Genomic DNA, 26,073 nt, shown 5'->3' with positions numbered 1-26,073 from the left:
CCCTAGCTTCCCACAGAGTTCACGGGTACACCTGATCAGGTCCTGGGGATTTATCTGATGATTCCCAGCCCCTCCTCAAGCGCTAACATTTTTGCCATCATGGACTATCTGCAAATAATGAACAGAAATTCTCACAAAACAGAATGCAAATTTCTGAAGTATGTTCTCAGTAGGTGAGATTTCATTTCAGAATGTATATTTGAAATGTCGGCACTAATGATTTGTCATGACTGGTGTACATCAAAACTGTGAAGTCACAGGACCAAAGAAAGCAGCCCTTCAGCTAAACAAACATATGAGCTGCCAATCCTAGATGCACCTCCAGAGGTAATTTATCTAAATGAAAAGGTCCATGTTCTGCTGGTTACGCACAATAGTCCTCACATAAGTTCCACGAGAAGGTACTGGAGCAGACTACCTGTAGATTGGGGCACACACGCACTACTGATCTCAGTAGTGCATTCTTGCTTTTCCTGTTCCAAAGGAATGGTTTTTAAAGAACTATCTCCAACTTTTCTTTAACTTAATTTTCATTGGCAGCTGTTGATAAATCGTGATTTTCATCAGAACTGCTCATTGACAGCAATTTTCTTGATGGAATCTTTAAACAGGTTTTAAGCCTGAATTTCCATAACTCAAAACTCTTTTAGATATCTACTGAAACACTTAAGTAAATCATTGGCTGACTTTTGTAATGAGACCAATGTAGATTAGCTGTAGGTGGTCCCAATGCTAAACTGATATAATATATAGGAAAAAGTGAGGACTGCAGATGCTGGAGATCAGAGCTGAAAAATGTGTTGCTGGAAAAGCACAGCAGGTCAAGCAGCAACCAAGGAGCAGGAGAATCAACGTTTCGGGCATAAGCCCTTCTTCAGCAACACATTTTTCGGTTCTGATATAATATATAACCCATATATATTTGGAGTCCATATATATCCATATGGAGTTGTGGATAGTGAGGAAGGAAGTGGTAGGTTACAGCGGGATATAGATAAGTTGCAGAGCTGGGCGGAAATGTGGCAATGTAGCTAAGTGCGAAGTCGTTCACTTTGGTAGGAATAACAAGATGATGGATTACTGGGCTAATGGTAGGCTACTTGGTAGTGTGGATGAGCAGAGGGATCTTGGTGTCCATGTACACAGATCTCTGAAAGTTGCCACCCAGGTAAATAGTGCTGTGAGGAAGGCATATGGTGTACTGGGCTTTATTGGCAGAGGAATTGAGTTCCGGAGTCCTGAGGTCATGTTGCAGTTGTATAAGACTCTGGTGCGGCCTCATCTGGAGTATTGTGTGCAGTTTTGGTCGCCATACTATAGGAAGGATGTGGAAGCTTTAGAACGAGTGCAGAGGAGGTTTACCAGGATGTTGCCTGGAATGGTAGGAAAATCTTATGAGGAAAGGCTGAGGCACTTGGGGCTGTTCTCATTGGAGAAGAGAAGGTTTAGGGGAGATCTGATAGAAGTGTATAAGATGATTAGGGGTTTAGATAGGGTAGATACTAAGAACCTTTTACCGCTAATGGAGTCAGGTGTTACTAGGGGACATAGCTTTAAATTAAGGGGTGGTAGGTATAGGACAGATGTTAGGGGTAGATTCTTCACACAGCGGGTTGTGAGTTCATGGAATGCCCTGCCCGTATCAGTGGTGAACTCTCCTTCTTTATGGTCATTTAAGCGGGCATTGGATAGGCATTTGGAAGTTATTGGGCTAGTATAGGTTAGGTAGGATTCGGTCGGCGCAACATCGAGGGCCGAAGGGCCTGTACTGCGCTGTATCCTTCTATGTTCTATGTTCTATATCTGAAAAATGAATGTAATGATTACTAATCTTTACACCTTCATGTCCATTTATTCATATTAATTCACTGAATCAAAAATATTTTAAATATCACGTCATTCATTGACCAGATTTACCAAATTGTGGCAAAGTGAAAACCTGAGAAATCTAAATTTATATTAAAGTAATAAAATAGCATCAAAATAGAACAGATTCAAAAATTTGACAAAAAGCTATTTGATTTTACTGAACTTGTACTCACTAATTAAGATTTTGGTTTGCCTTTTTATTTTTTGTTCTTGTTTATTTATTTAGATTTTATTATAATTTATCAAACACAGCAAATAAGCTGTTTCCAATATAAAACTGTACGGCAAGTCCACTACATATAGCATTAATAAAATTACATGACACAAATTACATGCAAATCACAAACATATTTACAAATATGCAACTCGATGTAGTTCTGTGGCAGAGTTCCAACTGGGCCTGCAGACTCCTTGCATTTGGGACCCTCTGACTTGCTAACACAGAAGCATCCCAAAATCAGAACAGATTCAAGGAACCATTTTGTGAATACAGTCAACATACTTTTCAACATCCTCCCAAATGTCTCCAGCACTTGGGCAAATCAGCCGGATAAATTCTCAACATCTTCATTATTTTCAGAACTTTGTTATTGAGCCAAACTAATTAACAACAGAGTGATAGGAAGATTGAGACACATCTACAATGAAAGACAGAAAGAATTATAGGGTTGAATCTTACTTTCCTTTGGCGAAGTTGAGTTGAATCAATCATTTTGGAGGACTTCTCTTTGCAATGCCTCATGAGATTTTTCTCCTGTATCTTTACAAACCCACCCCATAGTCTTTGTCACGTCCAATTTCATCCTCATTGTATCATGCGCTGTTCCCAGAAAAACTCGCTACTCACTGGATTTTCACTGAAAGACTTGCATCCTTCATGCCCTGACGATATTTCAAAGGATGCTGTGCACCTGGGTGAGCACTGGCATTCTGAAGCTTCCTTATTCATTGATGGACAGATTTTGAATATGTTGGAGAAAGGGAAGATGGTGCCATGATTCTCTGATAAGGACCTGGAACTCCTGGTGGACAATTTGCTGCAATGGATTGGGTATCCTCCTTTCAGAGGATCAGAAGAGGAGACCACACACCAGACAACAACAGCCTGACATGAGGTTTCCACCTGGGTCAGTGTGGGCCCTCAGTCCGGAGGAACAGCCAGCAGTGCCAACTCTGTCAGCATTAGCGTCACACTCTTCTTACTGCTACTTTGCACCATTCTATCTCTGCTTATGTACACAGCTTCTATCAAGGCTCTGGTTCTGACAGTCCCATCACCGTATGCAACATCTTCCCTCACTTGCTCTCATTTCACACTACCTCACATTAATGACTGTTGTGTCTGTGCTGCCTACTCTGAACATCTCATCACTTTTCCCACATGGACCAGCAGTAGCAACTGTGCTACCCACTTTCCACTCATTTCTCTCATTACAGAAGAAGACAGCATACAACAAGCAGAAAGGGCCCACAGAGGGACTTGGCACAAGAATCCTCAGTGTCGACATGGAGAAATTCCCTGTCTTCACAGAAGACAACTGAGACCACTCCTGCAGGAATTCAGAGACATCTGTGTCTCACCAATTAAGTACCATTCTTCATTCTACTGCAACTCTTACAGTAACCCCACTGTGTCATTTTTTTTCACATCACTGCTAACAACTGGCTGTGATGCTTTGTTTCTCTTTTGTTTTGCAGGTACTAGCAGGATGGTGGGAACTTCTGTGATGAAATAGCTGCTCTGCCAGAAGTCACCTCCTTGACCTTTAAGGTCCAGAGTATGAAGGTCTCAGAGAAAGAATCAGCAAAAGACTGCCTCCTGCATACCTCACCAGCTTAGACATGGGCAGCACAGTGGCTCAACAAGTGGCATAGTGGCTCAGCAGGCAGCACGGTGGCTCAGTGATTAGCACAGGGTCTTTCACCTCCACACTGCCTGCCTTGCTCCGACCCTGGGAAATTCCTTTGGCAATAAGAACATCTACATGTCTAGCTGTTAGGAGATGAAGGGCTTATGGCCAAAATGTCGACTCTCCTGCTCCTTGGATGCTGCCTGACCGGCTGTGCTTTTCCAGCGCTATACTTTTCAACTCTGCATGTCCAGCTGTCCAGGCACAAATGGCCCCATGGCTACCTGATCATATGGCTAAGGCTAATGGACACTACTATCAAGCAGGCTTCCTCCACCCCAGTTGTGGAACCAAGGACTACATGAGATGTAGTAGGAAGGGAAGAAAAAAATAATGAAGACACTTTGGTGGCATGCCTGAAATTGTACAATGTATGAAGTCTTAATGTTGTATAAATTTGATTGTTCTGGCACTACATCTATTTGTTTTAGCCTCTATATAGCCCTGAATGTTATCATGTTACTCTGTTTTATTTCGACACAGGATGTACCCGATCAATATGTGTCGAGAGCAGCACATGGAAGCAAGATGAATCAGACATATACAGGGTAATGGGTTCTACTGACAGCACTGTCTCTTGACCTAAAACAGGCCTTTTATTTCCTTAGCCTCTTGCATCCAAAAGTGCTGTTGTGAATGAGGCTACCAATTATGTCTGGGACACGGAGATGTGCAACATGTGGTGCGCTAATACGTTAGAATGGTAAGGATTTGAGGTTGTGAAGAGCTATGCCCTAAAAAGTGCATGGATATAGGTGTAATGTTGTTTCCCTTAAAGAGGTTCATATTGTGGGTCCTGCAGCCCCTTCTCTCTCAGGTCCGGACACTTACCATGCCCACTTTGGAAGCAGCCATTTTCCTTTCCACTGTATACATTGAAATTCTAGGACAATAAATGTTCTTCAAACACTCTTCAGCCAGGGGCATACAGCTTCTGCCTCTACATGTTGGTGAGACTCTGAATATCCAGATCCCAACCTGGGAGCCCATTTCATGAATCTCATAAATCTTTACATCTCCCCAGAGCTGCACCCAATGCAAGCCTTCATTTGTTCACCTCATCCCCACGTCCATGCCATTTTAGGTGACTATGTCACATGTGGTCATGGACCCTTCTCTCTGCCTTTTGCACCCAGAATGCTCTTGACTGTGAACAAATTATCCCTTCCGCATGACCCTCGTTCCCATCCATGCTTTACTCTTTCCAAGCCTACAAATGCCAATATCCTCCTTCACAATTATCATCTTCCCTTTCCCAACCCTTTGTAGCCTCCAATACTGAAAAAAATAAAATCCAGAGTCTCTTTCCCCAGTGTAGTGGCCCCACTTATCCCATTGCCATCTCCTTTCTTCATAGTTTCTATGGATGGACCCGATCGACTTACTATGGCTCACCCCCTTGATTGACCTAATCAGACAGCCCTAGTGGAGAAGTACCAGGCCTCTGTCTGATGGTTGTATTTCTCCCTGACTGCATTAACCCTACCCTACCAACCTATGGACCATGACCCATTCTTTGGCCTGCAGTGGCATAAACTCCCTGACTAAGATCAAATTCGAGAGTGTGGTGCTGGAAAAGCACAACAGGTCAGGCAGCATCCGAGGAGCAGGAAAATCGATGTTTCAGGGAAAAACCTTTTGCCCAAAACATTGATTTTCCTGCTCCTCAGATGCTGCCTGACCTGCTGTGCTTTTCCAGCACCACACACTCGACTCTAATCACCAGCATTTGCAGTCCTCACTTTCATCCTAATCAGATGTCTGACCATGGCCAACTAGTATCAGAATTTGCCCTTAACTTATGATGGCAGCAAACACTGACTGACAGCTGCATCATGGTCTTCAGAGAGGGCTATTCCCCTAAATATTTAGTACATGGCTGCTGCTTGCTGCACACTGTGCAGATATGAGATTTACAGAGCATGGTGGTCTACAGCAAGATGTAAACCCTGTTGACTGAAGATTTCTGACTAACAAGGGAAGCTTGATTTTGGATTAGTGGTGCTGGAAGAGCACAGCAGTTCAGACAGCATCTGAGGAGCAGCAAAATCGACATTTCGGGCAATAGCCCTTCATCAGGAATAAAGGCAGAGAGCCTGAAGGGTGGAGAGATAAGCTGGAGGAGGGTGGGGGTGGGGAGAAAGTAGCATGGAGTACAATAAGCTGCCTCGTTGTGTAAGTATGCTAATTGCCCCAGTAATGCATGACAAGAAAATCATGCAAATAGCTGAGTGCTAAGAGAGTAAGCGAGAAGTTCTTAAACATGGCCTAGTCTAATCTGTGAGCTGTGTGACAGTTCATGCATACAAAGTAAAGTAATTATGTGCTTTCTAAGCAGCCTGCAAGTGGATTGGATAGGTGTCCTAATGTTCATGAGGGATCATGGACAATGGGTGCATGCGGCCAGTGGCCATAGATCATATCTTGACATGTTTATGATGGTGAACAACATGAACGTTGTTTGTCGTCAGCGGTGAGCTGAAGTTGTTAGGTACTTGTTCTGACTTCCGTGTCAAGGATTCACAATGTCTCGCTTGGTTGGCACATTTGGTAAGATAAGAAGCTCAGTATTTATGAGGTGAGTTGTGGCATCACTATGGCATTTAACAAGCTATAATACTCCTTAATTGGCAACGCACTGCTACCTAGCGAGAAATTCATCCCATCACTTGAAAAATTTATAAAAGAAGGAGTGAGTTGTTTCCGACTTTGAGATTGGCATTGTGGATTTCTCATGCGATTCTGCCATAAATCTTGCTAAAGGCCATATCACTTTGGCCCCGATAAGATTTTGCCTATAATGAATATATGAGGTGAGGTCAGGGAATAAGTTCATAAGAGATTTGAAGGTGCATAGCGAAGGAGTAAACCGCTAAGTGCAAGTGCTTCTCTTTAGGTTTAATAATTTTGAATCTGTGGTTGACAGATTTTTGCTGATTAAAGGAATGAGAAGATATAGACCATGTCATAAGGTTGGAGTTGGGATACAGGACAACTACGATCTCAATGAACAGAAAAAAGACTTAAGAGAGTTCTATTTGTGTACCTATGATCTTAACACTTTGAGCACTACCCACCAACAATAGCTGAGAAATTTTAATATGACATCCTTCCCACATGCCCACTTGTCTGTCCTCAGCATGCTGTAGTCCTCCACTGAATCACAGTGCAAACTGGAAGAACAACATCCTCATCCTCAGTCTTGGCACTTTACAGCCTTCTGGGCTTAATACTGAGTTCAACTCCTTCAAATTGTGAAGCAACTTCCATTTTTTTCCTTTCTTTCATCTTTAATTGTTACATTCTTTGTCACCATGTCCTTTCTCCCCTCTCCCTACCCCAGTGAGACTGTCTTCTCTTTTAGGTCTCGCAGTTAGATATGCCATTGTTCTGCTGTTCTCACACTCGAATCACTTAATCTGAACTATCAACTTTTTTATAGAATCCCCACAGTGTGGAAACAGGCCATTCGGCTCAACACCAATCCTCCGAAGAGCATCCCACCCAGACCCACACCATAACCTATCACTGTAACCCTGCATTTCTCATGGTTAATGCACCTTACTTACACATCCCTGAACACTACGGGTAATTTAAAATGTACAATCCACCTAATTTGGACATCTCTGGACTGTGGGAGGAAACTGAAGCACCTGGCAGAAATCCACACAGACACAGGGAGAACATGCAATCTCCACACAGACAGTCACCTGAGGCTGGAACTGAACCTGGGTCCCTGGCACTGTAAGGCAGCAGTGTTAAACACTGAGCTACCATGCTGCACTTTGCCCATCAGCATTCTACACCCTATCACTGCCATAATCCTCCCCCACCAACTAAAGCATAAATGCTAGCCCCTCCACACTTCATTTTAGCTCTGATTAAGAGTTATCTAGACTCAAAACAATAACTTGCTCTCTCTCCACAGACGCTGTCTGCCCAGCAGTGATCTCCAGCATTTGTTGTTTTCAGTACAGATTCTGCATCTGCAGTAATTTGCTCCTCCTAAGATATGAGTTACTTTTTCTCTCTCCTTTTAAGGCACATTCAGATGCACAAAAGTTAATTCGAGCTTGTTCTATGATATTGCAAACACTACAAGGCACATAACAAGGTATAGGCATTTGAATCACTTGCAGGAGCCTTATATTATAGAGCATGGAGGCTTGACACCTTCATGAGAAATGAAGATTAAACAGTAATCAATTAAACAGCAATTCAACATAACACAGCAATATTCCATTCTAACAATGAAAGATTTTACTTCTTCAGTCCATTTTGTTTTTAACAATCTGGGATTATACTCAACTTAGTAAATATTGTATATTAAACAATAAATATGCATTTTACAAATAATAGATAATAGAAATTAAATACTTTCTGTTTAACAAATTCGTAAGTTTGAAAGGGATATGGAAATGCAAAATAATCATTCTATGATTTCTTGAAATGCCTTTCCAAGATGCTTTTCATAAGACTTTCCAAATAAATATATCAATGCGATAGCTAACATCATTCAATGCATTCTGTGCAGAGCTCATTAAGCTCTATAATTTATGAAATTAACTCTTCAAGAAAATCTCTTTGTAACTGGGTGCACTGCTCCTCCAAAGGTGTTATTCATATTGCAGAATTTACTGCTGCAGTTGCACAATGACTCATCAGTGAACTTCACTGCACCTCGCACCTCCTAATTACTTTCATTGGTATAGATTCAAGCAACAAACAAAATGTCTTTATGAACTGCCGGTGATAGTTCAACTACCTCCAGACCTGGACATATACCTAACACATCATGTGCCAAGTGCTGGGAACATCCTCAGGATATTTTAGCTATTTTGCTATAGACAAATCATAATAAGAGTGATAAAATAAGAATGATAAAATAAGGTATCAAATTGGCAACAGTAGCTTATGTACAACAATTTGAAGGGAGGAAAATACTGTACATAGCATATATTTGTACACATTACAACTACAGCTAGAACACAAACCAAGTATTTCAGGTAGATATAGCATGCAGAGCAATTTTATAAATCCAGAACGTGTTTGCTATCTTGGACTTCTGGTTTTGATACAGGTACAATTGCTAACTGTACTCAAATAAATGACAATTTAATAGGACAAAATATCCTTCAATTTTTACAGTGAAACATTTGTACTTCTTGATTTCATTTGATTTTAACAATCTGGACTTCAGCAAATAATCAGAAATCAAATACACATTTTACAAACAACAGGTATCAGTGGAATTAAATACATTGTACCTAATAAATTTGTAATTTAAACTAATAAATAAATACAAAATATTTATTTCATAATCCTTCAAATACATTTCCACTGCATCCCTACTGGGAAATATTGCTCATGAAATCATTGCTTCTTTTAACTTATTCCCTTACCTTCTCATCTAAAGCCTTATGATGCTCAAAAAGTGACTTTAATGCCTTCAAAACCTCAACTTCGCTGGAAACCCCTGAAGGGGACTGAGCTTGCCGTTTCACCACTGTCATTCTCAGTGATCGTTCATGTCTTGACACAAGGCATTCCAAATGTTCCAATAACAGCTGAAAGAAATGACATAAAAATTATACATACTTTTTAAAATTTAATAACCATAATTGATTTTGATTATCATTATAAATACACCTAAATCAGGATATAATTGTTCTTTGACTTGTTCACCTTAACTACATGTTGAATATAATTTATCTCTCACATATTCACCTAATTTCGTATTCTCATAAAAATTAATAACATTTCTCTATTCCGATTCGCTTTTCAATAATCTGATTAGCGAAGGACGAAAACAGACTTAAGTGAAATATTGCCCTCCAGACTAAGCTTTTTCACTGATCTTCATCTTTGCCTACCTACTACCAAACTAGTTCTCAATCCGGGTAAAATATCATTAATTCCATCAAATATAGAGCTTAATCAAATTCCTTCACATAATCAAAGTAAATAATGCTGGTTCTATATCGTGACATCAGTTGGACATTGTCAGAGTCTTAAAGAAATTGAGGAAGGCTCTGTCATGTCAATACTTCCTTTCCTTACAAGAGTAATAATGGGTCTGGATAGGGAGCTGAAGTGGGAAGACCAGGGGAATATGGAGTCCAGATTGATGATGATTTTTTTCAGGTCTGATCTTATGGTTTCTTCGTAAGTATGACAAGTTCTATCACCAACTGAAAATGTGTGCACAATTCTTGACTGCCATATTGAAGTCCTAGTACGCAAGCATTCACCTGAGGATTTCCACAGCCAAAGTTATATATCAGAGAGATTATAAATGAATGGGTAATGAAGAAGGCATAATCATCCAAAAAGACTGGGTCATGGAAAGTGCACATAGCTTACATGCAAATGGCACACTGAAAAAGCGTAGGCATCATAAAGGTATATGCCTCTGCAGAAGTATAAGAAATATGCATAATTTTTAATAAATTAAATGCAAAATAAAATGTACAAGAAACACTGCTATGCAGCAGCTTAGATCACATTTCAGACATATTTTTTCAGATGAATCAATTAATGCAAGTTGTTCCAAGAGCCTGGCAAGAAGTATGAATTGTGCAAATTTAGAAAATATATGAAAGGATAATCTTGGAAGCTACAGACCTCCGACTTGACACCTTGTGGTCAGTACAATATCCTGAAAGAGAGAACAGCGAGGTTTCAGGACAAACATGGGATTGTAGTATGACATCATCAGGGCAGAGTGATTCTCAGAACTAGGTTCAATTAGCCGAAGGTGATAAGATTAAAACAAGGGAGCAACAGTAGCCTATTTGGACTACTGAGCCTGCTTCAAAGAAGAATTTCCTTGATTCCTTTCCCCCAAGTTGTTTTTTCATTCAGGAGCGCCACAGTGGCTCAGTGGTTAGCACTGCTGTCTCACAGCGCCAGGGACCCAGGTTCGATTCCAGCTTTGGGCGACTGTTCTGTGTGGAGTTTGCACATTCTCCCCATGTCTGCGTGGATTTCATCTAGGTGATCCGGTTTCCTCCCACAGTCCAAACATGTGCAGGTCAGGTGAATTGGCCATGCTAAATTGCCTACAGTGTTAGGTGCATTTGTCAGAGGGAAATGGGTCTGGGTGGATTACTCTTTGGAGGGTTGGTATGGACTTATTGGGCCAAAGGGCCTGTTTCCACACGTAGGGAATCTAAGCTAACTTTCTCCCACGACATTGCCATAGAATATGGAGTCTAACTTCTACGCAAAGCATTCCAGTTTTGTGGGGCAAATTGAACGAACATGGACTCTCCTGACTGCCATTCTTCATAAGTTCATATAAGAACTAAATCAAAGTGGTATAATAAGTTGTAGATTTTAACTTACAAATCTCTTAGAGTTATTTCTATGAAAGAGTTAGTAGACAATGGGAAAAATGTAGATACCAGGATGGGAGGGTGGGGGGAAGGTGTTGCAGATCCCTCTTGGGTTCCATCAGTATTCTCTAGAAATGTTCAGCATCAGTCTAAATCAATCTATTAATCAATAACTACATACATTTTTGCTATTAATATGTATATTGCAGATGGCAAAGATAATCGAAACACATTTAGATTTTTAAAATATATAAATGGCTTTCAGCATAAAACCTAACACTAGTGACAAATCAATGTCATCGCGGTATGCTTCCATTTGAATAAGACAAGAGGTATATTGCAAATCCACTGGAGTTGGCATAGATACATATGGTGCTCATTTGCTGATAGCTAGAGATACCAATCCAAGAAAGGGTGCTCTGTCACAAGTGGTGGCTATTAGGTGACATCTGGCTCATGGCTTTTGATAATTGGCACCTGTTGTCAGGTCATTGTATTGTAATGGTAGCACACAGCAAATCATGGACAATGCCAGCATTTAGGTGTATCATTGGCTAGAGTCTCCCTAGATATGAACATTGATGTTCAGAGGCTTAGTATCATTATTGCATGCATTATTGAAGTGAAATGTCAGTGTCCTACTGATCTTCTGGATCCAGTTATCTCACTCTACAGATGATTCTTAGCAATGCATCCATCTTCCATCCAGTGGACATACCTAAGCCAGCAAAAGCACCGCGGCTTGAAATTGTGGACATTGTTGTCTCCATATACCAGCCACAAGAGAAGTGTAGGAAAGAGCAGAGACCTCTATCCCTTGATTTCCCAGATCTTACTGAAACGTTAAATGCCATCAGCAGGCAAAAACTGTCCAAGATTTTGGATAAAATTGGCTGTGCTATCTATCGCTGCTGCTGAATCTTATTCAAAATTTTAATGAGAACATTCATGGTATTATATAGTTTTATGGTACCACTTCTGGCAATTTCTACTGTTCTACTCCCCACTGTGTATTTTCTTTTTCATGTTCCTGACCTTAGTTATTCCTGCAGACATGGAAGCAGTATACCTAAATGTTAGGTCAGCTGTTAAGCACTACATCTGTCCAGACTGAGGACAAAAGAAGACTCATTTTGGTCCTCTATGCTTATGATGATAGATTAATGATTGATGTGGAAATTCAAGAACAAAAACTTAGAGATTTTCTTTTCCATGTTTGCAACTATCCTTCTTACCATAAGTAAAAAGGAAACAGTGTTATGGGCTAAGGCATCATATCTCTGCCCTTGATCACTCCAAAAAAAACATGGTGTAGGAAGTGGTTTTAAATTTTCCTACCAAGGATGCATGGTGATAAATAGTCTGTCTTGTTATGCAGAACTTGATATATGTATTGGGAAAGCAGCTGCCATGTTTGGATAATTCATTAAAGGTGCATGGAACATCCAAGCTGACTCTTAGGACCAGATGTTGGTTTATGTGGCAAGTAAGTGATAGAAACAGCAATGTTAGTAATAAAATATATGCATATTAATGTGTTAGTACTAAGGTAATAATGGACACTTAATGAAAAAAGGACTATTCCAAATGGACATCATAAGGTTCACAGGTCTACAACATATGTAGGACAATGTTATCTAATACTATCAGGACCTATGGGCTGTGCATAAACGGTGTAATTCTTAACCAGGCTCCATAATGAAACCAAAGTCACAGAGAACCATCAGAAGTGTTTGGAAGAGATTGTAATAGGAATGGCTGTAAAATATTTTCAGTTGACTGATCCTTCTGTTTATTTAGATCATCCTTTGTAGCTTATTAAGTTCTTTTTTATTTTTTGAAAGCTCAATCTACAAGCATTTATGTAGAGTAGACAGTCAAGGCACTTTTATAGAGGTAGGAACTTATGTCCAACAATAGCTATGGAAAACAAAATTATAGCGTTTTGGTACATCCTGCTTACCAGCCAAATTTAAGTGAGGTTCACTTTCAAATTTATAATGGATGTAACTGGAACCTGGTGAGTTACACATTGAAATGACCATGCACATGATTCAGTCATATCCAAAACTTAATTGTGTTGCTGCTTTCAACTATGTTATCATGTTTGATGCCTCAGTCTAAGCAAGAGAGAGCTGAAGAGGTGACCCTCAAGGTCTGAAATTTCATATCTCCTGTTCTTGAACATTTGCTCAGAAAAACACTGCTCTTTCTCTCTCACTATCAGCCAGATCTTGCAACATTTTATAGTACAACAAAGTGGGTTTTCCTTGGATCTTAACTAAAGTTCACAGTGAATTTAATGAACTCCCTTTTTATTGGTCGATACACTGGCATACTAGAGGAAATTTTTGCCATCAATTAAAAATCTGTGAATAAATTTTCCTGAAACTGTTGATTATCTGATTCCCCTAAATATGCAGCAACAGCAATTTCTCGGCCACACATTTTGACAACTTACTCGTGTATTGTTCCTCTCAGCTTTAAGTTCAGAAATTTCCTCTTCTTTTTCCAGCAGTTGTTCTCTACAAGTGTTTAATTCTTTTGTCAGTGCAGCAAATTCCTGTTAAGAAATACATTAAAATATAACACATAGCTTAGTTCAATGAAAATTTACTCAGAGGTTGAATGTAAGAATGAATTACAGGAGATATGACTTCAATTATATGATGCTTCCACATGAACAGCAAGACAATGAGAACCAGGAGCAGGGACACACTATACCACATCTTGAGCTATAATAGGATCATAGTTGATCTTTAATCCAATTCCCAAATCTAAACATAGTACAAAAATCTTCTGACATCATCCTTGAACATACAACTTTCTGGGGAAGAGAATTTCAAAGTCTCACAGCCCTTTTAGTGAAGACATTTCAGTCTGAAATGATCATGCTCTTATCCGGAGAATTTGTCCCAACTTCTAGACTCCTCCACCAGGTAAACAGCCTTTCAGCATTTATGTTACCCTGTCACAATTTTATCACCTGACTAATTTGTACTGATTTCTAAAAGGCAAACTGAACTTGACATCAAATAAAATATGAATATAATGAAGTAATAGGAGGCTGTTGATGGGAGCACAATAGATGTTGTCTATGTTGATTCTAGGAAAATATTTAACAAAATACCACATAAAAGGCAGCATCACCTTGGATTTAAAAAAACGTGTTGAGGTGAGAAGACAATGAGACTTGGTAAATTGTTATTTTTCAGGCTGGAAAATGGTGACACAAATGCTAGGACCACCATTCCAAAGTAAAATTCCAAAAGACAGATGAACTTTCAGAATTAGAGGACATTTAAATTAAATTTAATATGGAAAAGTGTAATGCGATGTATTTTGCACGAAGGAATAGGAAGAGGCAATATAGATGCAATGGCACAGTTCTAGAGTGTGTAGGGACGGACCTAGAGTGCATATGTACAAACATTTAAAGATTGTAGAGTTTACGGAGAGTATGATTAGCATAGTGGATGTGACCTTGAAATTCATAACAGCAGTATTTAGTGAAAAAACAAGCAAGTTATGCTGAACCTTTGTAAAGCTCTAGTTAGGCCACATGCAGGATACTAGGCCCACTTCTACTTGCCATAATTTATTATGTCGATATGCATCATGTGTTACTTTCCAATTTATTTTCTGTTGTGAAACCATTTTAAAGCTTTGTACAAAAGTACAAACCCAGGGTTAAAATTGGCCTGGGGGAAAAGAGTTGGAAAGCAGAGCAGGGGTTCAAATGGTGAGGATACAGGCCCAAAAACTGAGGCATTTACCATTTTGCAGGTTCTGTTTGGTATCAGCAGTTGGGCCTCAGAACACACTGGATTAAATCAAACCTCAGGCAAAATGTGTTTTTTTCAGCCTATATCAAAACTGTCAAACGAATCTGTGGTTCATAGTTGTCATTGCTGTTTTGGAGCCCAGACCTCAACTTGGAGGACGGTGAGGCTGGGAACAACTAAGCAAATGACCTTGCGGCAATCACAGACTAGCTGCACATTAAGGGAGCGAATCCCTTTAGTTTAGTGAAGATCAAATCTGATGACACATACGTACAATTAATCAATTAAGCGCTCTTCTGAATGCTGTTAAGTGTATTATCTCTATCACTAAGCTGGAAGGCCCAGGTTCAAGTTCCACCTCCTCCAGAGATGTGCCTTTCTACAAGTTGGTTAAAAATAACTATAAATGCAAACCTTTGGTTATGCCCATACTAGTCTGAAAACAATTGGTCTTGGAAGCTAAGCAGACTCAGTTTGCACTTGGATGGAAGAGCAATTGAGAATATGAGATGCAGTAAGTTTCAGCCTGATTGGCTCTGTCAGTAGAGCATGATGCTTTCAATCTTAAGTTCCTGGGTTCGTGCCCCACAACTGGCTGCTGTTCTAATGGTGTGTGTGGAACAGTCGTAATGGCTGGGGCAGAAGATCCAGCTTCAAGTCCCACCTGTTCCAGATAAGAACTGTAGCATGCCTGTTCAGGTTGCCTAAACATAGTTACAATTAATCATCCCTTAGATAGTGGAAACCCTCCCACTTCTGTAAAGCTGACAATATTCTGGGCTTGTGTCACCACATCTATGAAAGAGTGGAAATAACTGGTGACCTTAGAAACATGGCATCCGTGTCCTCAGTGATTCAATTGTGGGGAGCATATTAGTGTAAAAGTCTTGCAGAGTCTCTCACAAATGTCTGGAAGGAGCTGAAAGCAAAGAAATCCAACCACATTTAATGCATTACACCTGATCTGCTTGAGTAGAGGTCTGCTACCAGGCTGCGTACATATGTCATTACTGTCACAAAAGCTTGAGCCTTCTGAGGTTTGAAATATTGACCAAGCTCACCATTAGATCCTATGCTGTAGCCCAGTCCTTTGTAACTGCATGTGGATATGGAGAAAGCAGACTGTTACTTCAAATGTTACTGTTTCATTTGCTGTTCTTGCCCCTATTCATGAGGCTGCTAGGATGGATCATGTTTCCTCCCTTCCTCAGAGGTCCAAGCTACTGCAGCTCTCATGCTGAAAGGAAATCTGATAGGCAGGAAGTTGTGTTTTAGCTTAATTGATTCCAAGCTATTTGAAGATCATCACACAAATTTGCAATTATCTCCGAAACTAATGACTTCAAGCTGAAAGAACCAATCCTGATACTACTAGACTTTCACTGTAGCTAACTACAAGCTTGCAAATTTCAGCTTTTATAACACTGCAAGTAGTTAATTTTGTTAAATTCAGTCATACAATTAGATATATCAGGTAAGATATAGTTGTGAGTATGGAGATATGGCTGCAGGGTTACAGGAATGGGAACTGAATATTGAAGGGCATTCAGTTCTTTGGAGAGCCAGAAAGAAAGGAAAATAAGGTGGGGTAGCATTGCTGGTTCAGGAGCTTTAAGACAATAGTGAGGATGGATATTACCTCTGGTGAAATGTGAGGAGATCTTAGGACCACTACTCAGCCAATATTTCTGATGGGGTTTGGATATAAATCCTCAAATCATAATAGTAATGTTGAGGAATGCATTAAAAAGGAAATTAGGGACTCAGACAAGAAAGAAATTAGTTCATAAGATATAGGGCAGAATTAGGTCATTAGATTAGATTATTACGGTGTGGAAACAGGCCCTTCGGCCCAACAAGTCCACACCGACCCGCCAAAGCGCAACCCACCCATACCCCTACATTTACCCCTTACCTAACACTACAGGCAATTTAGTATGGCCAATTCACCTGACCCGCACATCTTTGGATTGTGGGAGGAAACTGGAGCACCCGGAGGAAACCCACGCAGACAACGTGCAAACTCCACACAGTCAGTCGCCTGAGTCAGGAATAGAACCCGGGTCTCAGGCGCCGTGAGGCAGCAGTGCTAACCACTGTGCCACTGTGCCGCCCACGCTATTCTCTGCCATTCGATCATAGCTGTTATGCTCCTCACCCCCATTTTCCTGCTTTCTCCCTATATCCTTTCAACCCATCATCAATTTAAAAAACTGTCTAACTCCTCCTTAAATTTACTCACTATCTCAACATTTACCGCATGTTGGACTAGTGAATTCCACAGATTCACAACCCTTTGGGAGAAGTAATTTCTCAACCATGTTTTAAATTTGTTACTCCTTAGCCTAAGATTATGACATCTAATCCTAGAATGCCCCACAAGAGGAAGCATCCACTCCACATCCACTTTATCCATACCTTTTATCATCTTGAATACCTCAATTTGATCTCCCCTCATTCTTCTAAACTCCAGAGAGTATATGCCTAAACCATTCAATCTTTCTTCATACGACAAACCACTCATCTCTGGGATCAATCTAGTGAATGTCCTCTGAACTGCATCCAATGCCACTACATCTTTCCTCAAGTAAGGAGACCAAAACTGTGCACAATACCAGGCACGGTCTCACCAATTCCTTGCATAGTTGCAACAATATTTCATTATCTTTATATTCTATTACTTTAGGTTTAAAAGCCAACATTCCATTTGCTTTCTTTATTATCTGCTGTACCTGCATGCCAGTTTTCTGTGACTCATGAAGGAGGACACCCAAATCCCTCTGCACAGGAACACACCAAAATCTCTTCCCATTTAGATTATTGGTCACCTTCCCATAATTTCAACCAAAATGCATGACCTCACACTTATCCACATTAAACTCCATCTCCCACATTTTGGCCTACTCCCCAACCTATCTGTATTCAGTTGTAAGGTTCTTATTTCCTCATTGCAATTTACCATCCTGCCTATTTTTGTGTCATCCGTAGATTTGACTATAGAGCCTTCTATCCTTGTATCCAAGTCGTTAGTGTAGATTGTAAATAGCTGTGGTCCAAGGACCGAACTCTGTGGCACCCCATTAGTTATTTCTTGCCATCCAGAAAAAAGCTCATTTATCCCAACTCTCTATCTTCTGTCCATCAGCCAGTCACCTGTTCAAACTAATAAATTACCCTTAATCCCATATGATCCAACATTGTAAATTAACCTTTGTGTGGCACCTTATCAAATGCCTTCCAGAAATCCAGATACATTACAATTACAGGATTCCCATTATCCACTTTGCTTGTTACATCTTCAAAGAACTCCAGCAAGTTAGTCAAACATGATTTGCCCTTCATAAAACCATGCCAAATCTGTTGGATAGCGTTTTAACTTTCCATATGTCTTGATATTGCTTCCTTGATAATTGATTCTAACACTTTCCCAACAACAGGTGTTAATTTAACTGGTCTGTAATTTTCCACATATTGTTTCTCTCCCTTTTTGAATGAGGGCATTGCATTAGCATTTTGGCAATCCACTGGAACCTTTCCTGTGTCCAGGGAATTTTGGAATATTGTAACCAGCTACCATCTCTGCTGCCATTTCCTTTCATACCCTTGGATGTAGGCCATCAGGCTGGGGAACTTCTCTGCTCTCAATCCTAATCATTTGCTGAGTACCTTTTCCCTATTGATGTTGATTGTTCTAAGTTCTACCCTTTCTATTGCCTCTGACTTGCCTGTGATAATAGGCGTGGTACTTTACTGTGAAAACTGAGGCAAAGTATTGATTTAGTATCTCTGCCATTTCAATGTTCCCCGCTATTAACTCTCTGGTTTCATCTTCCAAGAGGCTAACATTCACCTTTGTAACTCTCTTCCCTTTTATATGTCTATAGAAGCTTTTGTTATCCTTTTCGATGTTTTGTGCTAGTTTTCTTTCTTAATATACCTTAGCTCTTTTTAATTAATTTTTTAGTACCCCTTGTTTATGTTTTAAATTTTCCCAATCTTCCAGTCTGCCATTGGCTTTTGCAATACGGTAAACCTTGCTTTTAACTTTATATTGTCCTCGACATCCTTGTTCAGCAACGGATTTTTTTTTACCCCCTTTACCATCTTTCTTCCTCACTGGGATATATTTTAGTTGTGAGGAATTGAGTACCTCCTTAAACAACAGCCATTGCTCATGTGTTATCTTGTATTTTGGCCTTCTAGCCCAACCTAGTCGAGCCAGATTTGGCCTCTTGCCAATATAATTTTCTTTGTTTAATTCCAGAACACCACTGTGGGACTCGACTTTCTCACCCCCAAACTGAATTTTGAATTCTATCATATTATGGTCACCACTCCCAAGAGGATCCTTAATGATAACAGCCGTTTAGAAACATAAGGAAGGAACCAGGTTGGACTTATGTTGAGTTCGAAAGAATTAAACAGTCATTTTGATAGATGAGTGTGGACTTTAAAGATAGATAGGACCTATGAGGTTCTAAGAGAGAGCATTCTGCTGAAGGAGTTTTAAAACTCACTTCCAGAGATGGTAAGAATTCATGTGGAGGAACAGACAGTTCAGGAAGTGAGAACAGCAGCAAAATTAGCAGATGAATACATGTAGTGCATAAGACAAGCTTCTGGCCAGAATTTCATCCTGTGAGGGACAGAAGTTGGGAGCAGGAAAAATCCTACACTATGAAAGAAAGAGTAGAGAACACTGGTAAGAATTTACTACAGGTTAAACAAGCCAAAAAGGGTGGAAAGGAGGTGAAAGACCTCAGGTATTTTCACTGTAATGGAGTGAGATATAGAAAATTACAGTGCCTGTGATTTCAGAAGGGCACAGGGAAAAGGTGTATTCACTGCTAGAAGGTGGGACACGTAAAGCCACAATGCAGGTTGTTAAAGAAAGGCACTTTGGGAAAAGGTGTGGTAAAAGAAGCTCAGCCTGTGGCATGAGTGAAAGTAGCAAAGGAAACCCCCAAAAAAGCAGAGGAGCTGCAGGAGAGTGTACAGCCTATGCAGGGGTTGGGTTTGGAGTTAGTACCTGATCTCAATAAAGAATTCACCTCTTTGGGTAAAGCTTACTCAGAAAGAACAGGGGGAGAAGGACACAAAGTTATAATTTTGAGGGATACAGCATCTAACCAGTTGCTAATAGTAGGAGATAAGCAAATTTGCACTCTTTCTGATCTGTTACCTGAGCATGTGGTAATTTGTGGGATAGATGGACAGAAAATTAGTGTTTCCCTATAGAGGATCAGATTGGAGTGCCTACTCAAAACTGGGGAAGTTATAGTGGGAATGATCGACAGAGTGTCAGTTCTTGGAAATGATTTAGCCGGGTCCAAAGTGGGAGTGACATCTCTTGTTTGGAGAAGCCCGAGGAAGACCAAGAAACTGAGGAGTTAAAACAGAAATATCCTGATAGTTTCCCAGGCTGTGTTGTAAGCAGATCCCACTATCATGAATCATAGAATGAAGAAAAAAGTGACGAGAAAGATGAAGAGTTGAGGTTCAGTTAGCAGACACCCTGTCTGATGTAATTGTGCAGGAAAACCTTGAACTGGCAGAGGGTCAGACAGAAGTGTTTAGTCCTGAAAGGCTAAGGGACTTGCAACAGAAAGACAAGACGATAAAAGCTATATATGTGGATGTGTCTCCAAAAAAGAGGCAGAGGATATTCCTGAGGATTATTATCTGAAAGATAGAATCCTAAGACAGAAATGGAGACCACGGTGGGTTAGTGTAGAGAAGGAATGGGCAGAAGTGCACCAGATTGTGTTGCCGGTAGCTTACACGCATAAAGTGTTACGGGTAGCACATTAACTACTTGTAGGAGGTCACCTAAGGTATGAAAGGATCAAGCTAAGGTACAAAAACACTTTTACTGGCCTGGAATGTACAAGAATGTGGCTAACTTTTGCCATACGTGTCATAAATGCCAAATAGTAGGTAAGCCGCAGGAGATAATAAAACCAGCACCTTTGTTGCCAAGTTCTGCAACGATTTTGCGTGGATTATCGGAAGGTCAGCGCTGTAACAAAATTAGACTCAGATCCAATTCTGAGATTGGAGGAGTGTATCGAGAAAGTTGGACAAGCCAGTTACATTACCAAGTTGGAATTACTGCATGGTTACTGGCAGGTAACTTTATCAAAGACGGCGTAAGAAATTTCTGCATTTGTAACTCCAAATGTGCTACATCAATTTAAAGTGATGCCCTTTGGAATGAAGAAAGTACCTGCCCCATTCCAAAGACTCATGTACAGAATTGTGACTGGATTAACAAACTGTGCAGTCTATTTGGATGATGTAGTGATCTTTAGTAAGACCTGGAAAGATGGCCGAGCTCTTTGAATGACTATGAGAAATAAAACTGTGAATAAATTTCAACAAAACTGAATTTGCGAAAACAGAAGTGACATTCTTGGACATAACATCGGTCATGGACGGTTGATCCCATGAAACGCAAAACAAAGGTCATTGAGGAATTTCCATGACCAGCTTCGAAGAAAGGTGCTTCGATTCTTGGGACTAAGCGGATTCTATCAGAAGTTTGTTCCAAACTTCAGCAGTGTAGTGGCACCGTTAACCGATTTGCTGAAGAAGAACACAAAGTTTAGGTGGACAGAACAAAGCCAAGAGGCATTCAACCATTTGAAAGCAATGTTAACCACAGCACCAGTTTTAGCTACGCCAAGCTTTTCAAAACCTTTTAAAGGTGCCATCGATGCTAGTGACATAGGAGTTGGAGTGTACTGCTACAGGAAGACAATGATGGGATTGAACTGCCAATTAGTTACTTTTTGAAGAAACTCAACATCCACCAGAGGAAATACTCCATCATCAGAAAAGAACTATTGAATTTGGTACTGGCCTAACAACATTTTAATGTGCATGTCACAAACAATATGTCAGATACAGTTGTGTACGCAGATCACAATCTTCTTACATTTTTGGAATGCTTTAAAGACAAGGATATGCGACTATTTCATTGGAGTTTTATGTTACAGAGTCAATTTACATATCGTACATGTTGTGGAACGTAAGAATGTTATGCAGAGGCATTATCGCGGATTTAACTGATAAAGTATAGAGAAGATTGGTATCTGTTCAATGTTATATATATGTGGTTAAGGAATAGAGAGAAAAAAAAGAAGCCATCTTTTCAGAATGATGGCTCATTTTTCCTTAAGGGGTGGAGATGTTATGAAGGTGTAGAGGTGTACTATACCTTAAGAGAGTTGAAAAACTAGCAAGGACTGACAAAGCACAGAGAGTCCTGAACAAGGTAACAATGTAACTAGATCGAAACAAATAGCAGCAGATGGTTTGCGATGAAACAAAAAACAAATTCAAATTCGGCCAATCAGTTTAAATTATGCCTAAAGATACCAAAATCCAATCAAATTTGAATTTATATTTTGATAATATTAAAACCAATGAAATGATCAATGTTTTGGGGTATAAAATCAGACGTTTTGAACAGTTAGGGGGAGAACTGCCAAAGACCAACAAATGTAGACTGCTAGCTGAAAGGTCTTTGGGGAATTTGTGCAGCAGAATACCAAGGCCAACCTAGAGAGAATCTACAGAGGAAAATTTAGAAAGGTAAATTGGCAAAGCTGACTGGTTTTGAAACATGATTTTTTTTTGTAAGTCTTAATTGGGATTTTTTTATCAGACCAGTATTTTAAAGTGGGAGGTAAAAGATAGGTTTAAGAAAAAGGAATTGTAAATATTTGCTGGACTTAATATTCTCTGTTGGACTTAAAGGATAAAGTTGTTAATTTTTACTTGAAATCATGACCTCTAGGATAGTTCTTTGTCTCTCGAATTTTTACAGATTACAACTCGGGATGAATTTTTTCTGTGTTGCTGGTTTAAATTAGCAGAGGGGTTTACTGCGTGTTGTAACACAAGGCTGGAAATGAACCTGGGCCCCAGGCGCTGAGGCAACTCTGATTACAGATGATGAGAAAGTGGTTATATAGTAAATAAATGTTGTTATTAATAGACCATACCTGATTGGTTAACATCTGCTGTGTTAAGCAATTCATGGTTTTAATGATGTCCTGTTATTCTTGTAGTAAGCATTGTGTCAGATTTATCACAAAATATTGCGAAAGTCACTTAGAACATTTCCTTGGGCCAAGTGAAAGTATTTCATACAAATACTATTCTATAGATATAAACATTCTCAGTAGCAAAATAAAAAAATGGGATAACCAATGACAATGCAAAGGGACAAACCAATGTGCTATAACAACATTTTGAAAATACTATTACTGAGGAAGAAGCTGTTGGGAGAATAGGTGACTCAGTAGTTCAAGACACCAAGATTTCACCTCCAAAAAACTGATTATGAATAAATATCACATTTTCAAGATTAAAATTTCTTCCATCTGCTACCTGTAATGGTGTGAAGTGATACTCAATGCATGCAATCACAGCCCAGTTTCTAATTAATGTAATTTCAAATCTCAAAAATTGCTGATAATTCAGCATACATTAACATCAAAGTTCACTGCACCCAAAATGTTGACTCCACTTTGTCTCTACAGATGCTGCCAGATCTGCTGAGTTTCTCCAGCAATTTCTGTTTTTGTTTTAGCATTAGCTTTGTAGTTTATCAAAGAAAATCAGAATGTTTAATGATAGAGAATATATTGTTTAAAATATAAAGTTAATGCTCTTTTCTGTGACTTTTGAAAAATACAAAATGTATGTCATGCCTGTTTTGGGAGCTTTCAAAACAATAACTGGGTACGAAAGGTTGCTGTAGAAATTGATAGTAACCTTTTGTGTGGAACTTAATCAAATGCTTTTTAAATGCATTAAATCAAATTTCTAAATGCTGTTTCCCAATCATTTGTTAGGACTTCCTTGTAGTGGAAATTGTAAGTGGAGGTGTTCTGCTGCCTTCGTTCTTCTCGGTGATAGAGATTGTAAGTCTGGAAAGTGCTGTCAAGGGAATCTTCATGAATTACTGCAATACACTTTGTAGTTGGTACACACTGATGTCAATTGTGTTGATAATGAAAGAAGTGGTTGTTGAATTGGTGGACGAGGTGCAAATTCAGCAGAGTGCTTTTTCAACCATCTTAAACGTTTTTATAACTTCAATCATTGAGGCGAGTGCAGAGTATTCCAACACACTACTGACTTATGCCTTGTAGGTATATGATAGACACTGGAGAGACAAGGGATAAGTTACTTGCTGCAGAATTCCCAGCTCTGACCTGCTTTTCTAGCCATAATAGCCATTCAACTTCTGGTCAATGGTAACCTCCAGGATGTTGATAGTGGAGGATTAACCGATGGTAATACCATTGAAGATTAGGGCTGATAGTTACACTTTCTCTTTTTGGAAGTGGTCATTGCTTAGCATTTGTGTGGTGCAAACATTACTTATCAGCCCAAGCTTGGTCATTTCCAGGTCTTGCTGCATTTGGGCACGAATGATTTTAGTATCTCAGGTATTGTAAAAGATGATGACCATTGTGCAATCATCAGCAAACATCCTTACTTCTGACCTTATTAAGGAGGGAAGGTCATTGATGCAACAACTGAAAGTGGTTGGACCTAGGACCCTATCCTAAGTAACTCTTGCAGAGATTTTCTCCAGTTTTCTAAGGCTCCTTTATGCCATACTCAGTCCAAAATTGCCCTGTCATGATGTCAAGGGCAGTCACTCTCATCTCACCTCCAGAGTTCTTTTTTTTGTCCATGGTAAGACCAAGGCTGTAATCAGGCCAGGAGTTAAATGACCCTGAGGAACCCAAACTGAGCATCAGTGAGTTGGTTATTTCTTTGCAAGTGCTGTTTGATATCACTAACAACAACCTCTTCAACAACTTTGCTGGTGATTAGGGGAAGGCATGATAATTTTGGCTTGAATTTTATGCACAGGGCATATTGGGCAATTTTTCACATTACTGGGTAGATGCCAATGTTGTAGCTGACTGGAACAGTTAGATTTCTGGACCACAGAACCCATTACTACTGGAGGAGTATTTCTAGTGTCCATAGCCTTTGTACTATGCATTGTCTTCAACTATTTCTTGATGTCAAACGGAGTGAATCAACTTGATTGATGACTGGCGTAATTGATGCTCAAGATCTCAGGAGGAGGTCAACATGGATCATCCACTCAGCACTTATGTCTAAAGATGGATGCAAATACTTCAACTTTTTCTTTTGTGCTGATGTGCTGGGCTACCCCATCATTGAGAACAGGCAGAGTTGGCTCGTGTCCATTTTCTATTAGTTGTTAAATTGACCACCGCAATTCATGACTAGGTGTGGCAGGATTGCAGAGGTTAGATCTGATCTGGTGGTTGTGGAATTGCTCAGTGCTGTCTGTTGCATGCTGCTTTTCTGCTGTTTACAATGTAAATAGTCCTGACTTGTACCGTCAGCAGCATGACATCTTATTGTTGGGTGTGCCTGATGCTGTTCCTGGCTTACCCTTATTGTTCATTGAAAAACACACTTTGAGTTGAATCAGTGTTGATCTCCCAGCTTGACAATAATGTTAGAGTAGGGCATATACTGGGCCATGAGGTTGCATTTTGTGACTGAATACAATTGTGCAGCTGTTTCTGCTGATGGCCCATTGCATCTCATGGAGGCATAGGTTTTAACTGCTAGATCTTTTCAAAGTCTGTTCCATTTAGCACAATGGCAATGCTATACAACACAATGGAGAGTACATTCGAAGTGAATATGGAATTATGTATCCATGAGAACTTTGTAGTGGTCACCCCTATTGGTACCTTCAGAGATGAATGCATCTACAAGAGGTAGATTGGTGAGGATGAGGTCAAATATATTTTCCCCTCTTGGGTTATTCCAACTTACAGGCCCAATCAGCGGCTACATTGTTAGTACTGGACCAACTCAGTCAGTAGTATGACTGAGCCACAAATCAATTGGAGATTTCCTTCTTTGACCTCATGCCATGGGATTTCATGGGGATTTTGAGGACATCCAAGCATGGCAGTCCAACTCTATAGGTGAAAAGTGTGGTTCTGGGAAAACACAGCAGGCCAGGCAGCATCCGAGTTAAACCTTATCTACCAGCCCCTAAGGAAAGGAACAGGAAGTGAGTTCACCACAGGAAATAACATCACCACAAGAAATGACATCACCAACCCAAAGAAACCCAAACATATAAATAGAAAA

The 26,073-nt window shown here is 39.9% G+C and overlaps 1 protein-coding gene across 1 annotated transcript in view; it reads right to left on the bottom strand.

The window, feature by feature from the left end:
- Positions 1-26,073, bottom strand: part of ppfia2 (PTPRF interacting protein alpha 2) — a 506,299-nt gene that overhangs the window by 293,094 nt on the left and 187,132 nt on the right. The window contains exons 2-3 of the mRNA XM_060840055.1: positions 13,578-13,679; positions 9,182-9,346 (exon numbers count right to left, since the gene is read on the bottom strand). Coding sequence (XP_060696038.1) covers positions 9,182-9,346; positions 13,578-13,679 — 267 coding nt within the window. The remainder of the gene's footprint in view (positions 1-9,181; positions 9,347-13,577; positions 13,680-26,073) is intronic.

This window comes from Hemiscyllium ocellatum, chromosome 19 (assembly GCF_020745735.1).
Source record: "Hemiscyllium ocellatum isolate sHemOce1 chromosome 19, sHemOce1.pat.X.cur, whole genome shotgun sequence".
Lineage (NCBI taxonomy): Eukaryota > Metazoa > Chordata > Chondrichthyes > Orectolobiformes > Hemiscylliidae > Hemiscyllium > Hemiscyllium ocellatum.
The sequence above is the reverse complement of the archived record's forward strand: the minus strand, read 5'-3'. Positions and strand labels throughout refer to the sequence as shown.